The sequence below is a fragment of the Camelina sativa genome, chromosome 5 (assembly GCF_030686135.1).
Source record: "Camelina sativa cultivar CO46 ecotype springtype chromosome 5, ASM3068613v1".
Taxonomy (NCBI): Eukaryota; Viridiplantae; Streptophyta; class Magnoliopsida; order Brassicales; family Brassicaceae; genus Camelina; species Camelina sativa.
Window position 1 is genome coordinate 32866176 of NC_141884.1, and position 16156 is coordinate 32882331.

At 30.3% G+C, this 16156-nt stretch overlaps 1 protein-coding gene across 1 annotated transcript; it reads right to left on the reverse strand.

Annotated features, from left to right (window-relative positions):
- Nucleotides 1–1751: 1751 nt before the first annotated feature.
- Nucleotides 1752–12794, reverse strand: LOC104787556 (marneral synthase). The gene is made up of 14 exons (XM_010513159.2): nt 11850–12794; nt 11536–11721; nt 11325–11414; nt 6772–6972; nt 6564–6648; nt 6278–6444; nt 6004–6195; nt 5689–5802; nt 3364–3606; nt 3174–3272; nt 2910–2966; nt 2735–2781; nt 2157–2643; nt 1752–2054 (listed from the first exon to the last, which is right to left on the reverse strand). The coding sequence occupies exons 1-14, from the start codon at nt 12051–12053 to the stop codon at nt 1941–1943; spliced, it is 2286 nt and encodes a 761-aa protein (XP_010511461.2). The 5' UTR covers nt 12054–12794; the 3' UTR covers nt 1752–1940.
- Between the last annotated feature and the right edge of the window lie 3362 nt (nt 12795–16156).

Consider the following 16156-nt stretch of genomic DNA (forward strand, 5'->3'; position numbering starts at 1 on the left):
ATAATTAAAGTAAATGAGTTGATAACTAAAAATATTAATTTAGTGTTGCTTAGAACATACATAGAGTTTTTGTTTTTCTTTTTAATATTAAAATTCGAAAATCATACCAAATGAGCTAGGCCACGGCATTTACACTTCAAATCCAGTAACAAAATTAGGGTTTACAAAAAATGAAAAACTCGCCGCCGGCTGAGAGGCTCGGACCCTGTTGATCATCGGAAGCAGAGAGTCACCGCACCAATTCCGATGGATTCAAGGGCCACGGCAGCAACGAACGGATCCGGATCTCCGGCAAAAGAATCCAATTTCTGCCATGAATCTTTTGCCGTCGAGCCACCTGACCCGCTACAACCCTCCTGGTGTGCGCAACTTCCGACAGCCGACATCGACGTTGACAGTTCCCGACCTAGAAAACTGCCAAGCTCAGATCTATCCCCTCTCTTCAACAGCCGAACACTTCGATCTCCACCGCGCAGAGACATCTTCAAACTGGTCTGATGGAAACACGATTCGCGGTAATTACAGAGGTTGACGGCTCACCCAATCCTCCTCCAATCAAAATCCGTGACAGTCAACATAGATCCAAAAGGATCTAGCCATTAACCACCTTGACGAAACAGTGCTCCCCACCACTCGCCCTTCGGCTTCCACTGTAGCCATAACAATCCGATTAACGGATAAGCCGAGAAGACTCAAACGTTAATCCACCGGCGTCCTCAAACCAGGGGCTTTTACGACGAGACTTCTGTTCTGTTTAACCGGAGCTGCAACTATACCGAAGGACGAGAACCACACCACCACCGTCGGTAGAAGACGTCCCTACGCACTCCTAGATCTTGAGTGTCAAACCACCACCTGAAATTAAGATCAAAATGCAAAAAAGAAAACGAGATCTGAAAAAATTGCCTTCAAGGGAGAGAAAATCGTTGTTTTCGATGCAACGATTGTGCCTCTATTTTTTCCTTATGTCTAGAACATTCATAGAGTTTCTTAAACTATAAGCTTTAGTAGCGTTGTTAGCTTTCGACAACACAAAATTATAAGACAATGCTCATGTAAATTTGACCTCTTATGGCAGAGGGTTAAAGACGGCACCTCCCAAACATATATGTCTTGGTCGGTAGGAGGATTAAAGATGGACATGTAGTGAGCATGTTGAGAATTGTAGACCCCAATTCACATATCTAACGAAATGCAGACCATGACTCTGTCCCGGTTCCTCGTCTACTTCAAAGATTATTATCATAACAGAAACATAACACAAAAACTTAACGAGTTTTCCTTTGCGTGAGGATACATATTGTGTGGGAAACTTTTTTTACAAACATCTACTATCAATTAATCAAGGTTTACATTATATTTCATATGCAAGCTTACAGAAAAATAAACAAAGTAACGTGTAGCCTAAAGACATAAGCGTCATGTCTTAGATGTATGTTTTCTTTGCTCTTTGTCTTTGGTTAAGCTATTTCCTCTATGTATCACCCTAAAAACACCTCTAGAACCCCAAAGAACAGTTCTACATTTGTCTCTCATCAAAGTGATCTGAAGAGACCTTAAACCTAATGTAACATCTATGTTTGAGATTAGAATTAGAGATGTGTTGAATAAATCAAAGAGTTCTGATCTAATATGCTCCCAGAATTCAGATATCTAGAGTGGATACGGATATCAAAATCTATATCTGGGCAGTGCTGGCTCTTGGGGTGTGCCGGATGTTTAAAGCCCAAATCTTTGAAATAATTATAAAATAGGGTCCAAATTTAAACTGTTAAATATTTAGGCTGTAAGTCTTATAAAAAAATCAATCTAGCACATGGTACAAAGATTTTTGAAGCGTGGATATCAGAATCTGGGGTATTTATTACATATAGGGCTTATTTTAGTTTCAATTGTAATTACATAGGGTAATTTATTATTAAGATTCAAATATGATGTCGTCAAGAAACGAGCAGACGTAGATTGTTTGTGTAAAATGCGAGTGCCCAAAGAGTGAACATGTTTCTATAGGTTGGATAATGCAGCAGCATATTCATGTAGATCCCTCTTCTCTCCTGCAAAAATTTAAAATTCAAATCTATAAATGTCGTAATTCGATTACCCCGAGAGAAAAAAAAAAAACATAGGACAAAACAATTAGAAAAAGGGAACCAAACCTGTTGTGGGAAATCACCATTATCCAACTGTGAGTTAATCAACACTTTGGCGGCGTGATGAACAGGCGAAGGGTCTCTCTCCATTTGACCACCCATAATTAGAACCATCATAGCTTGTCCGGTATTAACCACATTTGTCCTGTTTCCTTCGGAAGGAATATATTTCTTGTTACGGCAAGAGAGAGGGCTTTCTCCCCAACCGCCTTCAACGTTTTGCGTGTTGAGAACAAACTGTACCGCTCTACGTATAGCTTCGCAATTACCATAATTCTTCCCTGCAGCCGCTAGACCTCTTACCGCGAAAAGCGTTCCATACGTGAAACAAACTCCCCAGTTTCCGTACCATGAACCGTCTGGCATTTGCAAGTCCTCTATGTATTTTACGCCTTTCTGGATTAAATTTTCGATTTCTTTCTGTCGGTGATCGGGAAATTCTTTCGTAAAGCTAGCCATTCCCGCAATCACCGAGCCCGTACATTCAAGGTACCTAACGATAAAAGATCCAATATCATTTTTTCTATAAGAAAGTAATTAGTTAAGTCCAAAAAGAAAGTATATAATATAAAATATAATATTACTCATGCTCCACAACTGTGTTCTCTGCATGCTCCACCGGACTTAGCCACTGCATTTGTTACAATATCACCTTTACTTTAGCCTCTCTTAAAATGAAATTATTCCTCCATAATTCCATTTATATTCAAACAATTAATATTAGAGAGAAAATTTGAAAAAAGAAAATTGTAAACGTACCTCTAGCCATTTTTTTCCAGGAGCTGGCTCCCAAACCGTCATACCTCCATTATCACTCTGTTATACATTGACACAACTTAATATTGTTTTGCCTCAATGTTAAACAAAAGATTCGCTTAACCGAACAATCAAAGAAGCTCTACATAGCACCTATTTACCTAGCTATAATGTCACTAGTCAGTTACTTGGCCGAATAGGTATTAACTAATGAATTCATATGCATAATACATTCAATTGTAGAGTTAACATTATATTGAAGTTTACCTGCAGGTAGATTAGAAAATTGACGGCATCATAGAGCTTCTCTACATCCATTTTTTCGCCAGTGATCTCGGAGGGCATGCGGTGGAAGAGTAGGCAGCACTGAGGAAGAAGCGGCACACAATACATGTGTCAAGATCATTTTATAAAAACGTTTAGGTTTTGATAGATTTAAGATTTTTATAGCGCCCACCTCTATACTTTCGGCAGTACCGTCCGAAATCGGCAACCCTTGTTCTCGGTCCTGAAATGTCCATCCCCCTTTGGTTATGTCTCTAAACATTTTGAGATGTTCCCCATGAGGGTTTTCGCTAATCTGAGATTGCTTCAAGAAGTCGTATCCTTTTATCAGGGTTGAACTAATCTCATCATCCATGTTTGCGGCTAACATAACTTGGAGCGAGAGGGCTGCATTCCACGACTGGCTACCCATTAACTGCTTGCACAAGTGACAATATGTAGGGGTTAGATCCCAAACTAAGATAGAGTTTTAAACCTTTTTAATAATGAATTATTGAAAAATAAAATTATTAACGGTATTTATGGAACAAACACTTTAAAATATATTATTTTAGAGAGTTATCTAATAAAATATGTATAGAACATGAGTTTCAAAATTACTCAAGAGGAAAAAACGATACAAGTCAATTTTTTATTGTCAATAATTTTGAATTACAACTAGATTTTAATCCGCGGTACACCGCATGCATATAACTTTTATTATTATTTATATTTTATATTGTATTCATTTGTTAAATATTGTATAATTTGCAAATAGAGAAATAACTAAATTCCCCTACCGTTTGTGTGGCTAAATGTTTATATTAATTTTTTAACCCGCAATATATTTCATGACCATTTGTTTGTTATATTTAATTTGTTTTGTTTAGTATTTGAGATTCTATTTTCATTTTTAATTATTATAACAAAAAGTAAGACATCTAAATACATAGTAAGTCATTTATACTAGGCCTTCGACTTTGGTTTATTAGGATATTTCGGTTCGGTTTATTCGGTTTTTCGGTTATTTTTAAAATTGAAAGCTGTTTCGAATTGAACCGACTAAAATTTCGGTTCGGTTTAGTTCGGAAACGGCTATTTTAGTTTTTGCCATTCGGTTATTTTGGTTTATTAGTTTATGGTTAAAAATGTTTTTGATTGTTGGGCTTGCTAAAAATGGCCCATTAACACTACAAAAAAAAAAACATTATGAGATTTGTCTTGAGAGATGGAGAACCCACGACCACGAGTGGAGCTGCGGAGGCAACGGCGGCAAGATCTCGAAGCCGAAGCTTGCGGTATAGAAGTCAAAGAATGAGGACGAGGAGAAGAAGAGGATGATGATGATGAATAGATGATGAATCGAAAAGAAGAATAGTCAACACAAAAGAAGAGATGATGATAATATATGGAAGAAGAATCGTAACCAAGGAAGATGATGGTGAATCGAAAAAGAAGAGGACGATGTTGAATCGAAGATAACAAAGATGGTAAATCGAAGATAACAAAGATGGTGAATCGAAGATAACAAAGATGGTGAACTGAAGAACAAATGAAGAAGAATCAAAGAGTAACTAATGAAGAAGAGGCAATGGTGGCTATTTGGAAAAATTAGATTAGGGTTTTCTTTTTTCGGTTAACCGTTCGATTCAAGCGAAGCGAACCAAAAATCTCGGTTAACCGAGTTTAATTAAAATCTTTCCGATCGGTTTACTTAATTAATAGAAACCGAACCGATTTGCCCAAATCTCGGTTCGGTTCGGTTCGGACAAATTGGTTCGGTTCAAATTCGCAGGCCTAATTTATATGCTACGATTAAGTCACATTTTTCCTAATAATTTAATTATTTTACCCAATCTTAGTAGAATCAACTTGATTTTATATGTCAAATATTATAATATTGATAGTATTGACAAATAATAAAATAAAGATTATAATCCGTATTAGCATAAATTTAATGATATTTTATTAATTCCAATATGTCTTCTTTATAATCCATCTACTACATACCATATTATATAGTATTTTTTTAAAAATTTTACATATTTGTAATATTTTAAAATTTTATTAAGTTTATATATTAATTATAATATTTAAATAAATGTAAATCAAAGTTTTGTTACGTTAAGAATCAAAGCTCACAGGTTTTTGGAAAACATAATAGGAATCAAATTGTTGTTTTCTTTGTTTGCAAATGATTCTGAGAGAATATTTTCAATACATAATAGAAAGCGTAGTTAAATATATTATAGTGTCGGTTTCCATATTCACTATGCTGTATTTTTCTAGTTGGAATGTTAAGTAAAATATTTAGGAAACAAGATTTGAAACAAAGCTATTTTTGAAATTTTTTTAAGGATTCACTTTGTAAATAATTACAAATAAAAGAGTAAAACTCAAAATGTACTTAAAAAATGTATATATAGAAGATAGAATCAAATAGAGTAATGCAAGTAAAATTCTTTGCCGTATCTCTTAATTCGAATTAACTGAAATAATTAAAAGAACTATCTTTTACCTGGATTTTAAGGCCATCTTCGGCAATCCATATGAAATCGGGGACTCGAGCAAGATGCTTCTTGAAATAATCACCATCCCGGTCTTCTACCCAACATGCAAGCATATGAAACGGCTACCAAAATAACAAAAGCAAAAATTTATATTGTCACATTGCATCATTTACTTCTCTTTAGTAGGGTAATTAATTTGTCACATTATATTAATTTCTAAAATGATGATTTGTATTCTAATAGTTTGTGTTAGTGTCGTCAGTTTTTCACCATATGGATTTAATACGTTCAGTATATTATGTAATTAATGTAAAACATAGTACCTTGGCAACACATGCACCTGTGATATAATGGGTCGTTTCATCATGGTAGTGAACAAGTTCCATTGTGGTTCGAAGTGCTCTTTGTCTTATGAACTTGTTGAAAGGCCAGCGGTTTATGATATTCTCCGAAAGCATATGAACCCCTTTCCAAAACAATTCTTGTTCAAATGACTTTGGGTAGAATAGATCTTCCTGCATCATTGTCATCGGATTTTTTTTTCTTATAAACATATAAAATGTCCTTTAATTTTGTTATCCACATGACTACACTAACCTTTGCGCATCTACTACGAGCTTGGCTCCATATGATTTTGCTGTAAGGCTGAGGAAATAGTTCTTCGCGGAGCTGTAGAATGAGAGGGGTTGGTGTAGCTACAAATTTTTTGCCATACAAGTATGACATTCCCATGAGGAGATCTCGGATATATATCCATAAAGTACCTGCACTCATAGGTATATAAAAAATGGTTTTAGGGACATGCTTGGACAACTCAGTGTCATGTAGACTAGTAACACATCATAACGATATACAAATCTTAAGGTATGATGAAGTATGGAACCTCCATTTATTGGAGAAAAAGAAGGGAGCATCCAAATCTCGGGTGGTAGCGGTTTGCAACCAGACCAGTCATACACTCCGAGAACCTGGATAAAGAACATTAGTTGATGCATTTTATGAATCGAAACTACAACATATACTTATAACTTTGATAAAACAATTTTTTTTAGATATCTCCAAAGTTAATAGACATGTGTCTTAAATCATACCGAAAGCCAAGCTTTAGCGATCAAGGGCGCATAGGTAGCACCCCCATGGTCTAGGATCCATTTACGAGCCATTGCGCATGCACTTCCTTGACCATCATGATCTGGTTCTACTCCCAAAATCCGTAAACAGATGTAGTTGAGGACCGTACAAAACATAACGCTATGGCTTTCCACATCTAACCCCCAGCCACCATCTTCGTTCTGCAAATCAATGGTTTTCTATCTATATTAACATTTTTGAAATAAATTTCGCAATCTATCCTTCTAGTTATATTAAATTACATAAAAAAATTTTAGAAATAATATTTTCAGATTTTATCTAATTTCTATAAATCTCTCTACCCAATTCAAACATTAATATATAATTCTCCGTTCACTTTTATTTGATTTTATATTTAAATTATTTTGAATTATAATATAATACATTTACTTGTTAAAATTTGTGATTTTTTTCATAAGATGTGATTCAAAACATTTTAAACGGACAAATATTACTCAATCAATGAATAAAAAAAATATGTATGCAATGTCCCAAATTTGTTGAAAAAATCATATATATAAAAGTAGAGTTTCAGTTTCTCCTTATTGGTCCACTTGGCAATGTAATTTTAACAAAAAAAAAATTATATTAAAACACAAATTTAAAACAATTAATTTTCATATTTAACTCACATAATATAAAACTGAAATCTTTATAGCTTCTCCCTATAAATTATGCATTAACTTTATTTCTCCACTAAGTTGTATTAATCAATTGTATTAAAACAAAACAATAAATTAGAATTGTAACTCTCATTTTTCTAAATGTAATTTTTCATCATTTCTCTTCCTATAAATACTCATTATCTTATTCTCTTAGTCTATCACTCTTTCATTCTCTCATCTTCTTCCACTACTCTCAAATCTCTTTTTTTGTTTTGTTTTGTTTTGTTTTGTATTTTTTTTTTGTTATTGTTGTTGTATGGGTTATAAAAAATCAAATCAAATATCATTGTAAAAGCTTAGTTTTAGAGTTTGTATAATATGTATATCTTATATATTTATTTTAATCTTTTAAAATGTTTATCTCTATTTTCTATTTTATATTAACATCTTATAAGCCATTATTTTCATACTTCCTTACAATATTCACCACACAATAAGATCATAAAGTTGAAATGATCCATATGTGATTATCTATTATGTCTCTGGTTATCTCACATATTCATGTATCATTTTTAATAATTTATAAAGATCAATATAATATTTAATGATCAATATAATTATCCATTTATAAAGACTATTTTGTTTTGTGATCCAATTGTTAAATCTGCAGAGATCAATATAATATATATATATATATATATTTATGATTTGAGGTTTTTGAAAACAAAAAGAACATAATTAAACAATTGGTTTTTTGTGTCTTTAATCAAAATAAAAAATGATCCAAAAAACAAAACATATTCAACTGGAACCTAAATATAAAAATAAAATATAATTTTAAAAATATCATTTCACTAAATTCTCTAAAGATGAAACCATTAGTATGAAATCTAGCACTACAAATCAAATTGATGAGTGAAAAAAAACCAAAAAAATATAAGTTATCCTTGGGATTTTAAAAATTATTGAGATTGAAGAATTCATATAATTTTATAAGAAAACTAACTTAGTTTGTCACTTACAAAGTAATATTTTTTATTTTGAAATATTATGTGTAAGTGTTGAGTTTATATCAACAAACAACCAAATCATGTGAATTTTGATTCAGCCACTTGGTATTCCTTTTATTTTAGGTTATAAAAAATTAAAATATTTATTTATAATTAAAGACATGTAACTCCATTTGACTCAAATGTAACTCCTATCCAATAATTGTACATTAATTCATTCCTCCTACTAACTTATTATCTTTCAAGAGAAATTATTTTTGGTTAAATTTTAATATTTTTTATTTATTTTGGTTGGCTAAACTTATATTCATATTTTGGTTGGCTAAATTAATATATTTCTCATGTAAAATTATTGTTTATAATATATTTCTCATTTCAAAGTTTAAAGCAATATATCATATATATAAAAGTAAGGTTTTGGTCTCTCCTTATTGGTTGATTTTCATTTAATGTTTTCTAATTTTTTTTTTATTTGCTTTCTAATTGCTTTAAACAATATTTAAGATCCAATAAATACAATACATTTAACTCACACATTAAAATAAAATTATAACTGAAAATAAAATAAATTATGCATTAATCATATTCTACCAGTCAATTTTATTCAAACACAATAAATTACTATTGTAACTCCATAGTTCTAAATGTAACTTCCATCATTTCTTATCATATAAATAAGCATTCTCTCAATCTATCATTCTCTCATATTGACATTTTTTTACTATCTCATTTTCACATTCTCTCATTCTCTTCTACAATACCTCAAATCATTTTTCGTTTTTTTTTTTGTTATTTTTGATTTCTTATTTTGTATGGGTTGTAAAAAAAAAAGAAATATCATTGTAAATTGTTAATGCTAAATTTTAATTTCAGAGACTACATGGTTATATTTTACATTGTTCTTATTTTAAAAGATTTATCTCCTTTATCTAATTTGTATTATTATCTTATAAGTAATCATTCTCTCTTTCTCTCTCACCAATATCAAATGTTGTTATATCTCATATGTGTTGTAAGAGTTTGATTCTATATTTTAATTTAGAAAGTATTATATATCTATAGATATTACATTGTTCTATTTTTTAAAGATTCATCTCCATTATCGAATTTGGATTACCATCTTATAGTAAACATTCTCTCCTCCTCTCCTACCAATATCAAATGTTGTTATATCTCATATTTGTTGTAACTTGTAAGAGTTTGATTCTATATTTTAATGTAGAAAGTAATATATATATTTAACATTGTTTTTCATTTTTATTTTATTTATATAAAAAAATATTTCTTTTATATTTCTTGCCTTTCTAATCTATCCATATTTATTTTTTAAATTTGCATAGTTAAATTTAAATTCACATATGTTGGTTTTAACAAAACAATCAACTTTATTTGAGAATTAGATGTTCCTATTCATTTTTAAACGATTAATGTGTAACATATAAGCATTTTGTCTTGCAATCACAAGTTCCATTTCCATTGCTTAGCTCCATGGTTAAACTATAATATATGTTGTCCTATTTGTAGGAATAACAACATACTTATTTAATTTATTTAAAAGAGCAGATGATTAAACGAAATAAACATTTCTCCAAATTTTATAATTCAATCAGTGAGTGTACTTATTACTTTGAAAAACTTTTACATTGAAGTTCATAAAACCATATAAGAAAACTAAAATACTATATCACTTCAAATTTGGAAGGAAACACTTGGTATTCCTTTTAAAAAAAGTCAAGACACATATAAAAATTTCTTAATATTTAACTCGCTTTAAAGACATTAAAGGTCATTTAACTCAAAAATAACTTCTATCCAATAATTTCATACATTCCTCCCACAAATAAAAATATATGTATATATGTTAAAGATTGTATTTAAATATTACATAATTTTTTAGTTAGCTAAATTTATAGTCACATATATACAATATATATACATAAGAATTTATATTACTTATTAACACCATAATTCGACCCATTATTTGCTTAACTCAATATTGGTTTCAAAGCCAACTAAAGAAAAACAGAAACAATCTTATTGATATTAGACCAAAACATGGGCATACAAACATATTCACTTACACGGAAGATATTTAAAAAAAAAAACTTATTATTGCAACATCAACGTATGAAGGGTTTACATATGCAGTTAATTAGAAAATCTATAATACAATAAATGTATTGGAAACAATATCAGTCAATGATAATATTGGATCCTCAAAAGCAAGAAACAACATCTTCATAATTCATAAAAAATAAACGCCACAATTATACACATATGAACGAAATGATATAAACATATTGTGTATAAATAAAAGTGACGGCAAAGCCCGTATATGCCTAATTAAAACGAAATAATACAAAAGAAAAAACGAAAAAGACCAAAAAAAAACAAGAAAGTGCCAACTACACCATAACCCACGCATTGCGTGGGGAAGCACCTAGTAGGACAATAATTCAAAGTCAAACAATAAAAGAAACAAAAATAATTCCAAATACGAGTGAGCATGGAGATAACACTATCAATATTAGAGTCATAGATATAGCTAATTAAGTTGATTAAATTAATCTTATTTAAAATTCAAATTGTTTCGCAGGATGGTAGTAGTTAACTTATAAAATTAACATTCAAAATACAATTATAAAATCTTAAACACTAAAATAACAAACAAAATTAACAAACAAATAAAAATTAAAAAAATCTAATAGTTTTGTTACGAACAACTTGTCCCATGATGTACCATGGATTAAAGTCTAGTGGTATAACATATCATATGTTATAAGTTATAATAATTATACATCTTCTTATTTCTTTTTCTTTTATGTTTTAATTTCAATCATTAAAAGGTTCCGAGCCAGGCCCTACATATCATATGCCCAAGACCGTTACAATTTATACCTGAGTGTTGTACATGTAACGGAGTAACTCTTTGACATGCTCCGGAGTAAAGATTTTCTCCAGGTGTCCGGTAATGTACAAGCATATCACCTGTGCCAATTTTTAAAAGAAATTCATTACATTAATATTAAGAAACAATCATATTCCTTCCGAATGGATAAATATGAGTAACAAGAGAAAAGTAAACAGAGTAAAAGTGAGATAATCTCACAAAGGGAGCGTCCAAGAACATAGAACCAGAGCATTCAGCAGGCCAATGTCCGTCGTTAGACTGACACGCAGCGTAATAGAGTACTCCTCTTCTTAGTGCTGTTTTACCGTCTTCATATGTTATCTTCTCTGCATCCTCTACTCTCACTCTCGGGATCTTCTGCTCGAACTTTTTCTCCCTTAGAAACTATAAAACCAAAGAACCAACTAATGGTTATATATTTGGAACATAAACTTATAAAGTGTGATAATATAATTGTCATAAAGACAAAACAAAAGAGTTTTGTTAAAGTGCAGAGAGGTCTCATGACCAACCTGCATACGCCAGAAGAGATCAGGACTAGCTTTGAAACGTGACTTGTTGTTTGAGAAATTCAGGCGAGCCTCCTCGACCTCGGCAAGTTCCTCAGGAGAGCCCCCGTTAGCATCAAACTCCCAGATCTGTCTTCCGGCAAAGTTGTTGGTGGTGAACAAGTGAGGGTCTTGTCTTGCCTCAGCTCCGATTCTCAACCTCCACATTTCGTGTCAACCCTCTACTCTAGCTCGTTAATCAATAAGATATTTAATAAGAAGACGATCTTAGTTGAAGATTATTAAGCGGGAATTGCTCAGAGATTAGTTCTTAGTCTTTTAAAATGTTTTACTTAACTTGTTAATCAATTATAAGTTATAATAATTTTGATAAATTATTAACTTCCAAGTTGTATAGAGCACATGCAAACAAATTTAGGTCAAACCCCTTGGTATTATTTTTTATAAACAAAAAATCGGGGTAGAAGAAAAACCAACCAGACGGAGATTAATAGGCTTAGACGTACGGTAATAAATCAGACGACCATCGATCAGAGTAAAATCATAAAATAAAATATTATGATATGTATTATTTTTTTCCTTAATTGCATTTATCATAAAATTTATATTAACATTTTTGAAGTACATTTTGTGTCATGCTCTTTTAGTTTTGCTTATTTAAATTGTTATTTACAACATTAACTCTTCAAAAGTTTCCAAAAATAACATTACTTCAGATTTTCTTTCCTAAATATTTTACATTCCATTCCAACTAAAAAATTACAGCAACATCAATATGAAAAAACAAAATATGATATATTTAACTACAACTTTTATTGTGTATTGAAAATATTCTATCTATGAATCTTTTACAAACCAAGAAAACAACAATTTGATTCTTATTTTGTTTTCAAAAACCTATGAGTTTTGATTCTTAACATAAGGAGAACTTCGATTCACATTTATTTAAATATTATAATTAATATATATATAATTAATAAAATTTTTAAAATATTACAAATATGTAAAATTAAAAAGTTCAAAATACTATATAATAGATGGGTTATAAAGACGACATGTTGGAATTAATGAATTATCATTAAATTTTTGTTAACATAGATTAAATCCTTATTTTATTATTTGTCTAACACTATTAATATTAGAATATTTGACATATTAAATTAAGTTGATTTAACTAAGATTGTGTAAAATAATTAAATCATTAGAAAAAATGTGACTTAATCATAACGTATAAATGACTTATTATGTATTTAGATCCTTTATTTTTTTTGTTATAATAATTAAAAATCAAAATAAAGTCTCAAACACTAAATATAACAAACAAATAGTTATGAAGTATATTACGGGTTAAAAAATGAATATAAATATTTAGCTAAACAAACGGTCGAAAAATTTAGTTATTTCTCTATTTGCAAAACATCAAATATTTAACAAAAAAATATAATATAAAATATAAATAATAATAAAAATTATATACACGCAGTGTACTGTGGGTTAAAATCTAGTTATGATATATATTTTATAACTTTTTTTAAATTGTTGAGTACTTTTCTATAAAAATAAAATTCTCTTTAAGATAATTAAATAATTAAGAGATTTTAGGTTTAGACCAGAATATTTTGGATAATTCCACCTAAATATTATTTGAACCAGCAACTTTTAAACTTTACCCGGAAATCTTGACCGACTCAACATTTCTTAAATAAACGGAGAGAGTATTGTTTTGTTTTCATGGGATCTCTAATTATTTTAATCCTCGACGCTTACTATGTTGACCCCGAACACGTGATCGATAGTTAATGCAAAAATAAGATAGCTGTAGATAGACATATGGTACGATGTAATCTTTTTTATTTAATGCTATCTGATCTCTTAAATTCTTGCGTTTTGAAAAGGTAACATGCACTGACAAAAGAAAAAAAGGATTATAAAAGCAGTAAGCTTGTAATTGAAGCTTCTTAACCTATACTCAGAGCCGGCCAACGGCCAAGCCCATGAAGCATATTTTATATATAACTTTCGGCCTTATTTTTCAAAAAATATGTTTAGTCTAGTGGCATTTGTTTTTGTTAGTGGGAATGAGTTCATGGGTTCAATTTTAACTTATAGCAAAACAGTCCTTTTATTTTAATTTGATTGTGGCCTTTATTAACTTAGAGACAGCTCTGCCTATACCCAATGATTTAATGCTTATAAATGCAAAGCGTAGCGGGACTGCGGAAGTTTCAGTGCACTGCACTCCATTGTTGTGAGTCATATGGTGCAGATACAACTGGAGAAAGCTGTCATCGTCAAGTTGTACTATGATTGCAGATAGATCATCCTTTATAGTAGAAAAGTATAAATATAATCGATGAAAATATAATAACGACTAATTAGTGTTAAGAAAAATGGAACTCACCGCAGGCATGGCGAAGCACCACTCTCAGCTCAGCGACTTGGCAAGCCGATAGACAGAATCATTCGAAACAAGCTTTTCCTCCTTTTAAATTCAGGGCACCGTAATTACACCGATATCCTTATACGCTGGTTTTCTACCAGAACTTAAGTTTGTAATCTATGTATTAAAGATTTAAACCCAAAAAACGTTACATTGTTGTAAAGAGAAGGTTTTTTTGATGAATAAAATTTACATTCATTCCAAAAGAAAAATGGAACTCACGTTCTATCTTTTAATACTACTAGGAATAATTGCACTATATATATGACATCTTTTATAATACGACATTACGACACCAGGTAAGAATACTACACACGTTTGCGTCAACAACCTTTAAGACTTTTGCACTCTCTCCTTTTCTTGACCATATGTCTCCTTGCCGTGGCTAAGTCTGCGTCAACAACCTTTAAGACTTTTGCACTCTCTCCTTTTCTTGACTATATGTCTCCATGCCGTGGCCAGACTTAGGGCATCTCCAACCCATTTCTTTTTTTTTTACTCCATCTTGGAGTAACTCCATTTTAGAGATAGTTTTCTCTAATCTATTTTTCCATTTTTGATTCCAAAAAGGAATATTTTGTTTCTATCTTATTATTAATTTATATAATGATCCTTTCTTTATTACAATTACAAATTTAACCTAAATATTTTATTTTAGCAAAAAGATAAATTAGCATATTATTTATATTTAAAATTTATTATTGAACAACAATACATTACACAACATTCATTAATTATTAAGATAAACATATGAAATATTTTTTGTTTATGCATCCATAGAGTGTTTTTCCCACTAATGATTAATTATTAGTCTTTGTTGTATTAAGCTGTTTTTTATTTTTAGTTTAAGTCATGTTATGTATTTAAAATTTTATTATTAGTTATGCTATTTTGTATCTTTTTTTTTGTATTATCTATTTTCTATGTAATATATGCTGTTGTTGAATTTTAACATTATTATTTATAAATTTAAGTATAAAGTAATAATAATTAACTGTATTTGGATATAAAATCTAAATATATATAAATCTAAAGGACTGATTTGTAAATAAAAAAGCTCAACTGCAAAATGGAGAAATGAATTAAAAGTCTCCAAATATAGAGAAAAATATAGAGATCTCCATTTTGGAAATGGAAATAAAGGGGATTGGAGAAGATTTTTTTCCAAAATAGAGTTTGGAAGCAGAAATGGACATAGACTGGAGATGGTCTTATGGGAGCTTAATTAAGGCAAGATTGAAATTGGAGATTTTTCCAAAAATAAATAAATAAATGTAAAAGTCATTTTGAAACATATAGACTATTGAAAACAAAACAGTAATCTTAAAAAAAAAACAAAGGCATAGTCTTTTTTCCTTATGTTTTAATAAACTTTTTCACCAAATTCTCATAATTTAGGTTCCTAATTAGTTCATTTTCTATGTATATGATAGCAAGCATCTGATTGTGATTTCACAAAGACAAACACAGAAAAATTATATGAAAGAATTGAAGATATTTTGGGGGCTTGAGACAAATGCAAATTTTTTTTTCCCATAGACACGGCTCTTTCGTTAGGACCGGGTGTTAGATATTTATTATCGCTTTGTATTTTTTTGAAGAATAAGATAATAATATTATAATTTTATTTAACTCATATATGGATTGAATAGCAGATATCAATTGTTTCAACTATTCATTCATCATATATACTCAGATCATTGTCCGACTTGTTAAAGTAATATTCTCTCTATTTTTTTTATATATAATCTTTTAGGTTTGTGTACACAAATTTATAAATCATTTTTTTGGTGCTAACTTCATCAATTTCGGTTCAGATTCTCCTTATTTTAAAGGTGAGTGTATGACCATTGCTTATCTAATCTAAAAT